This window comes from Chenopodium quinoa, unplaced genomic scaffold (genome assembly GCF_001683475.1).
Source record: "Chenopodium quinoa cultivar QQ74 unplaced genomic scaffold, ASM168347v1, whole genome shotgun sequence".
Taxonomy (NCBI): Eukaryota; Viridiplantae; Streptophyta; class Magnoliopsida; order Caryophyllales; family Amaranthaceae; genus Chenopodium; species Chenopodium quinoa.
Genome location: NW_018742204.1, coordinates 15,862,482 through 15,876,146, shown reverse-complemented (window position 1 = coordinate 15,876,146; position 13,665 = coordinate 15,862,482). Strand labels below are relative to the sequence as shown.

The 13,665-nt window shown below is 33.9% G+C and overlaps 2 protein-coding genes across 2 annotated transcripts; both read right to left on the bottom strand.

Moving 5' to 3' along the window:
- Nucleotides 1–192: 192 nt before the first annotated feature.
- Nucleotides 193–3,588, bottom strand: LOC110719970 (allene oxide cyclase, chloroplastic-like). Its single transcript, XM_021898975.1, has 2 exons — nt 3,048–3,588; nt 193–862 (listed from the first exon to the last, which is right to left on the bottom strand). Exons 1-2 carry the CDS (start codon nt 3,334–3,336, stop codon nt 339–341), a joined length of 813 nt encoding a protein of 270 aa, XP_021754667.1. The 5' UTR covers nt 3,337–3,588; the 3' UTR covers nt 193–338.
- A 1,346-nt stretch (nt 3,589–4,934) lies between these two features.
- Nucleotides 4,935–13,408, bottom strand: LOC110719962 (THO complex subunit 4D-like). Its single transcript, XM_021898965.1, has 7 exons — nt 13,262–13,408; nt 11,715–11,974; nt 10,753–10,896; nt 10,603–10,671; nt 9,814–10,004; nt 8,177–8,227; nt 4,935–5,673 (listed from the first exon to the last, which is right to left on the bottom strand). The coding sequence occupies exons 2-7, from the start codon at nt 11,919–11,921 to the stop codon at nt 5,487–5,489; spliced, it is 849 nt and encodes a 282-aa protein (XP_021754657.1). The 5' UTR covers nt 11,922–11,974; nt 13,262–13,408; the 3' UTR covers nt 4,935–5,486.
- Between the last annotated feature and the right edge of the window lie 257 nt (nt 13,409–13,665).

Here is a 13,665-nt window from a genome sequence, read left to right as displayed (position 1 = left end):
AATTTACTAAAGTTACTCGGTTAGGGGTTTCTTGAGGGGTTATTCGGTCAAAAGTAACTCGAGTAACTCCAATAACCCCGGCCATACGGTGTGACCAACCACGTAGAAAAATCCCCCTAAACTAAAAGTTTGATTTTTAACGGCGAATTGGCAAAAAATGGGATTTTTTAGAATCAAAATTCTCCCTAATAAATAACAAAACCCTTACAATACCTTTAAAATAAACCACATGATTAGTACCTCATTAATCTCATTACAAAGTTTTTATTTGAAAAAAACACAGCTCATTCACTTTGTCTTTTATTGACCATCTAACACTAATCACTCTAATTAAGCCCTTAATTAGTGTAATTAGGGACAACAGCATGTGCCTCACAAGCTTTAGCAGCAGGAGAAGGCTCAACAGCAGGAGAAGGAGTCACAGCTTTTGTCACCAACTCTTTAGGTAAATCCTTAATCCCTTTTAAACTAAATGTGTAAAACAATTTAAATGGGAAAATTAACTGCTGTAATTTAACTGTCCCATAAACTCCTTCAAAAACTCCTGTACCTCCAGTAACAGTCAAACACGTGTCCTCGTATGTTAAGTAGGGCCCTTGAACTGACAGGTGTCCGTAGTCCCCAAAGTAGAAGCTGTAAATTGCTTCATATCTGTCACCTTTTTTTTCCGGTACATGTTGGATTAAAATGCATAAACCTGCTGTCATTCCTAACCGTTTCTGCAGGTCACCGGTGTAGATCTTGTTGCTGAATGGTACGAGGTCTCCAAGTGAGTTAACTTGTTTCTGACTTAGTCTTAGGTATGCTGGACTTCCTCTGTCTCTCTCGTTTATCTCGTACACACACAACTTTTGTTCCTTAGCTGAATACATACACATTGTTCAATTAGACATGTTAAGAGTATGTATGTACATTATGTGTTGATGTAGGGATGTACCATGCATACAATGTATTGGGTACACAACGGTGGATCTTGGACTAAAAATTAGGGGTCAGATTCAAACTTCAATAGCTAGTTAGAAGTACACTCTATAAATACTTAACTAATACAGTATGTAAGAATTTCTTATACTTTAATCGTTACTTTTTGTAAAATTTGCGAGAAAGGATCTTTTATAGCGAGTTGTTTGTAAGAAATGACCTTTTATAAAAAAATAAAAAAAAAATAAAAAAAAAAAAGGGTGGCAGATTGAGACCTTAAAAAAAAATCTAAGATGAGACACTCGGAAACCACCTCCACCTTGCGTAAATCCCACACCGACCCTGAAAACCACCTCCACCTCACTCATATCCCACACCTTACCCCCCCCCCCCAAAAAAAAAAAAAAAAAAAATCATCTCCACTATGCCGAAATCTCACCCCGACCCTCGAAAACCACCTTCACCCGCCGAAATTCTACATAAACCTCCGAATACCACCTCCACCTCGCTAAAATTCCACACCAACCCCCAAAAACACCTTCGTCACGCCACAAAATCCATCAAATGGTCCCATCTCGCAATGTTTTTTTTTTTTTAAATAAGGTGTCATCTCACAACTTTTTTTTTTGAAAGAAGGTCCTAATCTGCCACTTTTTTTATATAAGGTCCTTTCTCACAAACAAGTCTTTTAAAAAGGTTTTTTTTTTTTTTTTTTGCAAATTTCTCTTACTTTTAGCTTAAATATTTTGACTTTATACATTATTCATTGAGCTTCAAAAAATAAAAAAAAAGGATCATTCGTATGAGTTAGTTTTTTTTTTTTTTTTTTTTAACTATACTAATTAAGAAGAAAAATATATAATACAATGACAAATATAATTCTGAAATTATTCACTAACAAATGAGCCTTTGGTCCTTAGAAAGCTCAGGGAAGATTCTCCACTATGTAAGATGTACCTTGATGGTGATCTATAATGAAAGTTGGCGCAAATCACTATCGAAATTAAAGACAAGGTACAGTGTGGACCTTAAAGGTTGAACTACATTAACCCTAGTCTCATTCAAATTTTGATTTATGTTCTCTCTATTTTAATCTTCTTTTCTTCAAAAAAAAAAAAAAAAAACCTTCTTTTCCGTTTATGCAAGATCAATTACATCATTACTGATCAAATTGGCAAATAAACTCTCTAAAGAACTTACTTCCTCATTTCAAAAGTAATTGACACACTTATACTCGATAAATTATACTTTGTATGATCATATCAACATTTCTCTAGAGAACAAACAAGTAAACAACATGACATTTTCTTAATTATATCAACAAATATAGACCCTTATTTAATAAAAAAAAAATAATTTATTTACAATTTTATACTTCTTTCGTTCTTTATTATTTGACTCGCTTTGACTTTTACACTATTCACCACCCCTCATTTGACTGTCTTTTGTAAATAATATGTAAGGAAAAATATATTGATGTATAATGTTTTTGGATTCATCTCAATAAGTACTATCATAATATATAACTTTTATAATTTTTACTACATGGAGAATTTAAGTTATTGATCGTTAAAGCTTTGCATTGGCAAGCGTGATAAAAGAAACAGGTCAAGTAAAAAAGAACAGAGAAAGTACTAGATAAACATTATTAAAAATGATAAACTTGTATTTTAAAGTTAAACTATTGTATATAACAAAATGTGTGAAATTTGACCGTGTCAATCTAATATATACAATATAATTTTCTTAACGCGCCACGTAGGATTATAAATTTTAATTGTGGTGAATGAGATTATTAATTTCATATTGCCCGGATCTAGATCAACCATACTCAAAATATCTAGTCATCATAAGCACTTCAACAATAAACAAATGAGAGTGAGAGATAGCTCAAGTGGTTAGAGCTTCTCTCCCGATTCCAGGTTATCCTGTATCGATTCTCACCCCCACTCTTGTGGCTCTCTAAACACCAAAAAAAAAAAAACAATAAACAAATAAATCTAACAAAAAAACATAAATTCATTATATCATTAACTAAGCAACAAAAATATTTAAAAAAAATGAGACAATTTTGAAGTAAATGCTGAACTAATCTAAAAAAGGGAGAAAGAAGATGGATGACATACTTGGTCGTGAATCAACAACAGCAGGCTCAGGCTGCGGCTCAGGTTGAAAGTGAGACTTGTTTTTCTCATAGTAATTAGCGACTTCCGGACGCTTCTTCGGGTGTTTATATTGATCATGTTTTGCAGATAGATTGTTGTTATTATTAGTGAATTTTAGAGATTGAGATGAAAATGAGTGGCAAATCTTAAGATTTTGAGGAAGTAAAGATGATATTTTTGTTTTTGAGGGGTAATATTTGAGAGATGATGATAGAGCTTTCATGGATGCCATTGATGATGAGGTAGCCATTTTTTTTTAATACAACTCAAAATGGAAGAAATTAAAGAAAATGGAAATTTTTTTGAATAGTTAAGTGTTGGAGGTATAAGAACTATAGCTAATAGTTGATCTTATATAGAGCATGAAAGTCAGTTTGCATTGTTATGTTGAATGTTTGGATGCTCTTTCCATCTAGTTTCTTCCCATGTGTGGGTTTCTTTCCTCTACACGTGTATAAATAATACTCCTTTTGTTTCTTTTGTTTTTCCAACTTTGATTTTTAGAAGATATGAAGTATAAATAGTCAAACGTTACCATGCGAGGTCAAAACAAGAACAAGAAAATAAATATGTTCTATACTCTCTATTCTCTAGGTTCTCTAAAGATGTATTTGTATTATTTTTATTTCCTTCTAATCAACTGAACACCACTATATTGTTGTTTATACTTAGTAATTATATTCTCATTTAATTTAGTCCACGAATGTCACAATCTTATTTACTATCTCTGTTTTTGCAACAAAGCATTATTTGTGAGATATAAAATATTTCTTTGTTGCACATAATAAGAAACAGAGGGTCAAAGGTAGTATAATATACATAACATTTACATTTAATCAACTAAAACCTCACAATTTTTTTATTTTTTTTTTTATTATTATTTTTTTTTTTTTTGGTAAACACAAATTCTTTAATTATTCACCTTTTATCAATAAAACTTAGCTTCATTATAATTATAATTTACCTTAAGTTATGTGCAGGAACGTTTATGTAGAAAACAAATAACAGCGAATAAAGTCAATAAATAATTAGCTCAATATACGACCAAAGAAATAGAATAATAAACGAGTAATACTTTAATTCTCGTAAAATTTTGTTGTGTAGTGTGACAATGTGTGTAGTAAACGTCATTGGTGTCCACAACTCACCAACCATCGATATTACTTGATGAGAAGTGATAAATTATTAAATTAAGCATATGTTTAGAGTATAGTTGTTTTTAGTCGTTGATTAAACATATGTGATTAATTATTGCTAACTAAAATCCAACGATGTTAACTGTTGCGAACATGGCGACTGACGAAATTACAAAAAAGTAAACTATTAATAGTCATTATATATAGATGAACATATAGCACGAGGCATTTTGCTGGTATTAAATGGGTAATTTGGTAAGTTTGAAGTGAATGAGTGACTTCGACACTCTATAGTCTGAACAACGAAGCACAATACAAAGTACATATTCGTTAATGTATGTCAAATTATTATTGCAAATCAAGGCATGTTAGTATCCCATCTCGCAAAGAGGTGTGGCGTTTATCTGCACAAATTAACCATACCTCCATACATACATACACCAATAGAGATCTACTAACAAAATTGTTGGTATATTTATACTCTATGTTAGTAAAAAAATTTATACCAATATGAGATATAAATGTAACGACAGAACATAACAAGAGTAATTACCATAGACATCTTCCATTATTTGTTATGTACTCTACTGTTTATGGTTCACATTATTCGTAGGCAATAAGGTGTTGCGCTTGTCAAGGTAATTTTATTTTTTTTCGAACTTTCAGATTTAACTTGCACAGTTTGAAGAGCACAATATAGATTGAACAATAATGAAATTAGCAAAAACACTTTCATACTATATGAGAGCTACCTGCTACAATTGTCCTATCAAAATCTACATTAGGTTACTCTAATCTAAAGACATCAATAACTACTATCAAACGAGAATCTGTAAAATCCATTCTCCGGCTGATTTTGCATTGATCGCTACTCTTGCCATAACAAAGTGGAGCATGTCATTAACCCCAATGACCAGGTCACCAAGACATCAAGTGTCGATGGAATGACAATGCAGTTGTCGAAGCTTTTCCCCGACACCTAATTTCTTCCGTCTTCTCCAGAAGGAGAACCCATGAGCAGCAGATAAAGAAACAGCAAAAATAAATAAAATAATGAAAAGATAGAACTTCTAATAGTTATAAAAAAGAGATGCTAAATCAGATCTGTTTAAACAATTTAACTCAAGTGCAGCAAAAAGCCAAAAAAGCAAGTTCCCATGCAAGCAAGCCACACATCCACCACCCTAGAAACACAGAATTTATCTGCACACAGCACAACTGCAGTAAATCACATAACTCCAGTGTCAGTGATTAATGCAACTTTCTACGAGATCTGCATCCCTTCAGCATGATAGGTCTCCAGCTCCTTGTCAAGATCCTCGGCAGATTTGTCTAGCTGCTTCTTTCCACGACCCCGTCCTCTTCCCCGAGATTGGCCACGGCCTGCACCTTGGGTTTGCGTTTGTGCACGTGCTGGGCCATTTCTAAATCCACCTCTTGTTCTTTGTTGCCTTCATGTGTCAGCAAAATCACAATCAATAACAAAAACAAAATCAGAACTGCACATTTCAAACTCTCAAAATACAAACAAGTTATACTCGAGTGTTGATGAAATATCTAGCAACTACAGTTTATATACACGTAATTTGTAAAACATATATATTTGTGCAGGCAAATACAAGAAGCATCCAACATGGCTTATTCAAAAGTTCCTAATTAATTAAACCAATAGATCAAGTGACATTTGAAGAAATTCATAAATAGCAAACAAAAATAGTACAAGGAACTAAATTATCAATAAAGCAAAAGTTTGTAAGGAATATAGAACTACTTTCTGTTTCTGATATAAACATAGTTTTTTTTTTTTTTAAAAAAAAAAAAACCAACACCACAGCTACATAAGAAGCAACAAGTGAACACTGCACGGGGCAGGGTGGAGGGATTTATTTAAACAAAAGAAGTTGACATAAAAGCGATGTCAATTGGATTGATCTACTTATTGTTCAAGAGACTGCTGGCATATGACATGGAACTATCTAGGAAATAATGTGGAATGGTGACATTGAGAAAGGGGTCGATGTTATTGATAGTACCCTCATACTACAACTTAGCGACAAAATGCCATTGTGCTTTGAAAATTACCCTTGGTACACATGATTTAAAAATTTTTTGGTACCCGCTTGAATTTTAATGGGGGGAGGGGCAATGTTAATGTTTTGAGAAATTCATGAAAAAGTACTCTTTGTACCTATAGACTTCTACCATTGGAAGATTGGACCACATAATGTAACAGTCATACAAGAATGAGCTCATAAATTAATAAGTAGAAAGTTTTATATTTGTACATGCATTATTCTTCTATTACTTACTACATTGTACAGTGAGAGAACTAAAATAAAAGTCACAAGTACAATGGTACCACGTGTTATGAAATACTCTATCTATTTTAATTAACCGTCAAAATGTCCATCCCATCTAATCGCCACACTTTCTATCAAGGCATGACTTATTTTATTATTTCTCTTCCAACTACCAAAGTTAGGATCTCTTCATCTCACATCCTCTATCATTCTATCAAAAAAAAAAAAAAATTATCCACTATCCATCACATTTTTTTATATTAAATATATAGATAAGGCAGAAAATCATCACATAAAACTCTCCACAAAGGTCCTGACAATTTATTTGAGACAGACTAAAAGTTTGTATAGCAAACACGAGAAGTCAAAAGCACAAGGGTATCACATGAATATAAAAGAAATGTGGCGACAATAAAAGTCAGAAGTACAAGAAAACTATCAAGTAGAGCCAATGCATTCAAAACCATATCCGATTTGAAAAAAAATTATAACATCCAAAATTTCAAATCTAATAACCAAATATCATATCCAAAGATCCAATTAGCCTATTTTCTTAACACTGAAGTTACTCATCTTATTTTCCAAAGTTCACACATTAATTCGTTTTTTTTTCCTTGGCTAATCTATTTTCTAAAGTTTGGATAAAAATATTTGGAAAAGAAAAGGGAGGGAAGAGAAAGTAAGGAACATCAACTAATTTGGATGACAAGGGAAGGAAATTTGCAGATCCATTTTCATTCTCCTCTTGATAAATCAAATCACTCCATTGTTGAAAATGATTTGGTAGGAAAATGATAGCCCACAATATTCCCCTCCCCTCACAACCTTTCTATACATCTTTTTCCACCCCTTCCTTCTCTACACAATTGTTAACCAAAACAAAGTGTAAGTTAAGAATTGACATAAAGGCAAGTTTATAATCTCTTAATCATACAGCAACCAAACTATTCGACATTGAACTTTAACAATATATTTATCTAATATAAATGTATACTCCCACCGTCCCATTTTACTTGCCCCATTTGACCTAAAAAAACACACATTTTAAGTCAAATAGGACAATTAAAATGGGACAGAGGTAGTATATCATTAAGACTTTAATATAACGAATTCAACACCACATTAATTTGATTTTTAAAGCAATGTTAAAAAATATTTGTTGAAGCTAATTCTCAAAAGAAAAATAAATGAGGGCGTCTTGAAAAATTGAATACAGGAGTCTATGACGAAAGACCAGCCTGTAGTACTATAAATAAATTCTGGGGTGAGCTTTTTGCAGAATAGATGACAAGTACCAATCCCCTTTCTGCTTAGCCACCAAAAAGAGTATTTTATACAAAAGGGAAGTTGGAGAGCTAAAGTGTTAATAATTTCCTAGTTAAACACTAAAGTGTATGAGCACTAGCACCCTCAGTTCTCAAACAATGGAGAGGTGGAAACAAAAACGGTTTTAGTATATAGGGCTATTAACTTTCCTCCCTTGCTTGATCCATAACCTTGTCTACAAGGTATTGGATAATAGATATGATAGTAAGTCCAGCCAAACAAGCACAAAATGTTGGCCAGAGATATCACTAGAACAAAAGGATTTGTTGAGCTAAAACAAACTACAATTCAAAGCGTATCAAAGTGCCAGGAACAGAAAATGACTCACCCAACACCACGATTTGTCTGAGCCAATGAAGCTGTACGGCCACCTCTTTGCCTACATGAGATATAAGCAGATTATAAAAATCAGATGATGTAAACAAAATATTAAACAGAGCACGCAAGGGTGGGAGGGGGCGGAAATTAACAGCTGCAAACTCAAACTCTTTACAGAGAAAATATTAGCAACTTCATTCACCTAAACAAGTATAAGAAACCGAAATGCCCACACATTGCCCAATAAATTGAACCAATATTCCACACAAAAAAGGATATCACATCTATGTCATCATCATCATTCGTATCGGGAATATATCAGTATCATACAATGTTTCAAATGGTTAATATGAGAAAACCACGCCTCAAATCCTTCTTAAAACAAACTCATCATCTCCTTTTTACTCAGTCCTTCACATCACAAAAAACCACTATCCACCCATAACATGGTGCCATAGTACATATAAAATATTGATCCTAAACTTTATGTCCATTCTGAATATAATAAACAATGAACTTGATAGCCACGTAAATTGTCGTTTTTATGCAACCAAATGCTCTAGATGAAATGTTATATGTTTGTATATACGTCTTTAACTTGATGTTGAGCGGATTATTTTTGTTTTTTAGGCAGTTATGTAGGTTATTATAAGGGGAGATTTGACAAAGTGATTGTTAGCGATTCTGTGTGCTAGAACGTCCATCACTTTAACTTTATTTCATATTTCGTAACCCTCTTTTACTACTTACCCATTTCTGCCAATAATTACACATTTCCACCAACTCTCTGTTACTTTATCTACCTTTTTTCTTATGACCCATCTTTTAACACTCTATAATCTATCCTCTTTTTCCGTACTCCCACTCACAATATCAGCACTCTCTCTCCCCTCACCAATTGGCTTAATTTTTGTAGAAACCACATATTTTGAGAGGTTTTTTTTTTTTGGAACATAGTACTCTAAAAGAAAGAAAGAAAAAACATAAATAGTATATGGCAGCAAAGCACACATGTAAATTTAACCCATCCTATAAAGAAAAGACTCGCAGTCTCACAATATCCTATCACGCAACTATTTCCTTTATAGGGCAAAGTCTTCCATAAGCTTCAAGTCCAAGCATCCAACAATTCCTACTATGACTCCAAGTCCAACTATTCTCAAATCCTTCCTCTTTTCCTGTGGCAACCATGCAAGGAGAATCTCAAAACATTTCCTTATTAGAGCATCAGTTTGCCTTATTCATATACACCTCAACTAATCTTGTTTCTCACAAATTACCTTATACAAAGTGGCATACGTTATAAAATTGTTTCATTCCACAACCAATGTTCTTATAAAAAAAACAAATCTAACAAAACAGCCATTTTTACGGCACATAGCTCTAACCTAACTTTCTCGTAACATACAAGTGTCATATAGTACGGTCACACCGTTGTATGTTGTTTAATGTTAATCCACATATGAGTAAGACACCAACATAGCAATGACTGATGTTACAAAATAATTATTCATATGTGATTAAACACATCGCAGATGACTGTGCAAGCGATACTATGTCATCAAAAAAACAAACAAATCAGGCAGACAAGATAATTGCTGAGAGACAGAAGATATGAATATATGAGCTCTAGACATAGGAACATACGTCATGACAACTCTTCTTGATGCCTTTCCATTGGTGCCTCCTACGATGTTTACACGAGCAGACACAGGCCCACCTGTGTTAGGGCTTGCAACTTCAATCAGCATAGGTCTTCCGTCAAGCTGAACATTGTTGTATCTCTTGTGGGCGGCAAAAGCATCACTCCTTTTTGCATAGACGACTTCAGCTGATCCCTGCAATTTAGATTCATCAGCAAAAGCTAGATTAGTATTCTAGGGTAAAACCCACACAAGCAACCAAGACACAAAAGAACTGCATGATGGTGTAAAAGAAATAGCACACATTGATATCACGGTGAAGATAAAGGAGTAAAAAATATTTAGGATGAGAATAATACGCCTAGAAAATAAGATAAAAAGTGAACACCAAGCAAATATACAAATGCACATACTTCTGAATTAAAAACCAACAGGTTAAGATGCCATATAACATAATGACTGACCAAAAACCACTTGATTGCTTTCATATCATAAAATTATGTTGCAGATATGTATGTTCTAATTAGATGCAATCATCTCTGTCTCTGACAAGAGAAGAAAGTAAAAGGCACCACAATCACGGCGTCAAGAATCACCGAATTTCAACATCAGAGACAAGCAGAATAAAATGAAACTGTTATGGGGAACCACAGAAAATAATTAATATATACGTAAGCAGGTAAATTCAAAAGCCAAAAACAGACGTATAGATAATGGTACAAACACCTAACATGCAAATTTCAATGAACTTGGCATCAAAAGAGAGAAAAATAAGGCAAAGACATTGACTTACACTGGGTTGACCATTTTTGTCAAAGTGGATAGCATAACGTTTCAGCTCCCCGATCTCAGAAAAAAGCTCCTGATTCCAAGCTCAAATTTCAGGGCTAAAAGAAACCAGTCGCAATGTCTTTAATTGAAAATTAATGAAATCAGGCTGTACCCTTATATCATCATTGCTAACTGCACGGTCCAGATTTGTAATATGTAAGTTTGTACCATTTTCCATAGCGGGTAGTCCTGCAGCTGCAAGGCTGTCTTCAAACAAATCTTGCTGCCATGGGAAGTTCTTGGTTCTGCGAAAAGACTGGCGATACCATTGGGAAACAGAACCCAGATGGAGGATAAGTCGATGTCAGCATACTAGAAAAACAGCAAGTCGCCATTCTTGAGGTGTCAATGTGATATTTTCATATCATAAAATGTAAATGAAACAACTAATGATCAATCCAAATATATTGAAAGCCCAGATAAGCCACTGAGGAGACCAGACAAGCCATCATCATGACCAGAAGTAAGTGAATTCAAGATTAACAAAAGGGTGAGATGGAATGTAGAAAGAAACTGTAGGAATGAAGCAATATGTAACATCAGTAATAAGCTATAGAGATCTCTTTTCTGAAGTGAACTTATTTTTGCTCAGCAAAGGATGTCGAAGTAGGACAGTAACTTGCATATAGAAGAATCCCAGACACAGCAAAATAGTTCACCATCCCATTTGGTCTATATACAAATCGGCAAAAGAAACAAAAAGATGAAGCACTATCAAATATGAACTAATGATTGATCTGGTTCAAATGGCTGACTGGCAACAATCCTCACTGACCATGATGATAGCAAGATTTAACAAGAGGCAGCAAAGGAATTCCGTTATAAAAATCATCAGATGTCCCTCAGAACGATGTAATAACACTTTCTGGAAGAAATTACATGAACCACGATATGGAAACATGGGATAGCACTAATGATGCGCTGAATACATCAGAAGCCTTCTCCATATGAAATTAGGTTATGAGTCATTGCTTGTTTCAATTTCTACACTTAAGATCACCATTCAGCACAGCTCCCTAAACCACATGCCAGACTTAAAAAAGAATGCATAAAACATCCGAAGTTTGGGCTTGCCTTGGCTATAGCGAAAGACGAAGGTCGAGTATTTACTCCAAGAGGGCCCTGACGGCCTGCCCCTCTACCTATCCCTCTCATTCTTCCACCACTAACAGCTCCTCTAGCTGCACGCCCCCGAGGGGCACCACCTCGTCCTTTACCTCTGCCAGCACTTTTCTTGCTCTTTATGATATCATCCAAAGACATATCCAAAGCCTTATCCATAAGGAAAAATATTGAAGAAAAACAGATGCTTTCTCGAGTGGGGTGATTAAAATCTGAAAATCCACAAACACAGAAATTTAGTTCACTAATTGTACATATAAATAGTCATAAAGCCCATTCATAACTAAATAATATTGATTGTTATAAATCCCATTTATAAGTCTGAATCACATAAGAATAATAATATCCACAATCAATTACAACAGAACATTGAGCTACATTACAACAGAACATTGAGCTACATAACAAACCATGTCCTGCTAAATTCTAATAAAGTCCCATAAACCTGGGAGACAACATTGATTTATTAACATCTAGCAGGGGAATAGAAATCACAGTTTTGCATTGATACATGAGCTTTATATTACAACTCCAACTCCCACCTCCCAAAATTCTAAATTATCCCCTTTTCTTCCTTTAAAAAACCAACAACCAACTCGGGGATATTGTATCCTACCTCCAACTTTTCCTTTTTTTTTTTTTTTTTTTTTGTGTACACGTAAAGTTCCAGAAGATCAATTCAAAACATTAAGTTACTGAGGCCTAAATCAATAAACAACGGAAATGGGTACAATTCCCCTTTTGCTGTCTAGGTTTTCAGATGACACAACCAACTTGCCGATATTGTATCCTACCTCCAACTTTTACTCTAATTTTTTTTTTGTAAATTTGAATTTCTGGAAGATCAAATCAAAACATCAAGTTACTGAGGCCCAAATCAATAAACGGAAATTGGTACAAATCCCATGTACAAAGTCACGACACCAAGCCCAGATCTTCCTCAACTCGTCGCTATAGCTCCCAATTTTCTGCTTGAACAAATACATTTATACATCTCCTTATTCAATAGGTAAGGTTATCGCCCTTTAGTATTAATTATCCCTAGTTTCCAGAATCAAATTCGAAAATAAAGGCTTTTATAAGTTCAAATTTGCAACTAAAATTTTAATTTCAAATCAAATACCATTAAAGGTACTACTTTCGAATTCATGTTTGTTTTCCAAATAGTCGAATCATAATAGATTAGAACAATTGAGGTAGCAGAATCTTCAGAAAATAAAAAACAAAACTGCACAGAATAAATCAGATCTCAATTACACGGGATTCAAAATAAACCCTAAACCAAATCTGCTTCAAATTCAACAGATTAGACCAAAATAAAGCACAAAAAACAACAAAATCAACCTAAAAAAAACACAAATCATCATCAAACACAGAAAATTAAACTCAAAAACAATAAATCGACCCTAAATAAACAACAAAATCATCAAAAAAAAAACAAAACAAAAATCAATCAAGATTCAACGAAAAAACAAACAACATAAGAAGCGAAACCCTACCACAGAATCAACGAAGCAAAAAGAAAGTTAAACGTCGAGCGCAGCAGAAGATGGGCGACTTTCTCTCTCCTCCGGGCTTTGTGTTTATCTCTCTAAAATCTGGAGATTAATATGAGAAGGAGATCTCTTAACGCGGAAGTTTCGCTTTTATTGCTCCGACTTTGGGTAATGGGCCACCAATGTTAAGCTGTAAACCAACCCATTAACAAATTAAAGTATTTCATACGGGTGGGCTGATCTACCCTATGTAAACAATGAAAATTTTATTGCATAGTACACCGGTCAAAATACTTGTAAAAAATGCGGAAAAAACATTATATCATTGTATTATTAATATAAAGAACATTGAATATAAAGAACATTAAATATTGAATAGCTCAACTGGTTAGAGTTTCCCTCCCGAT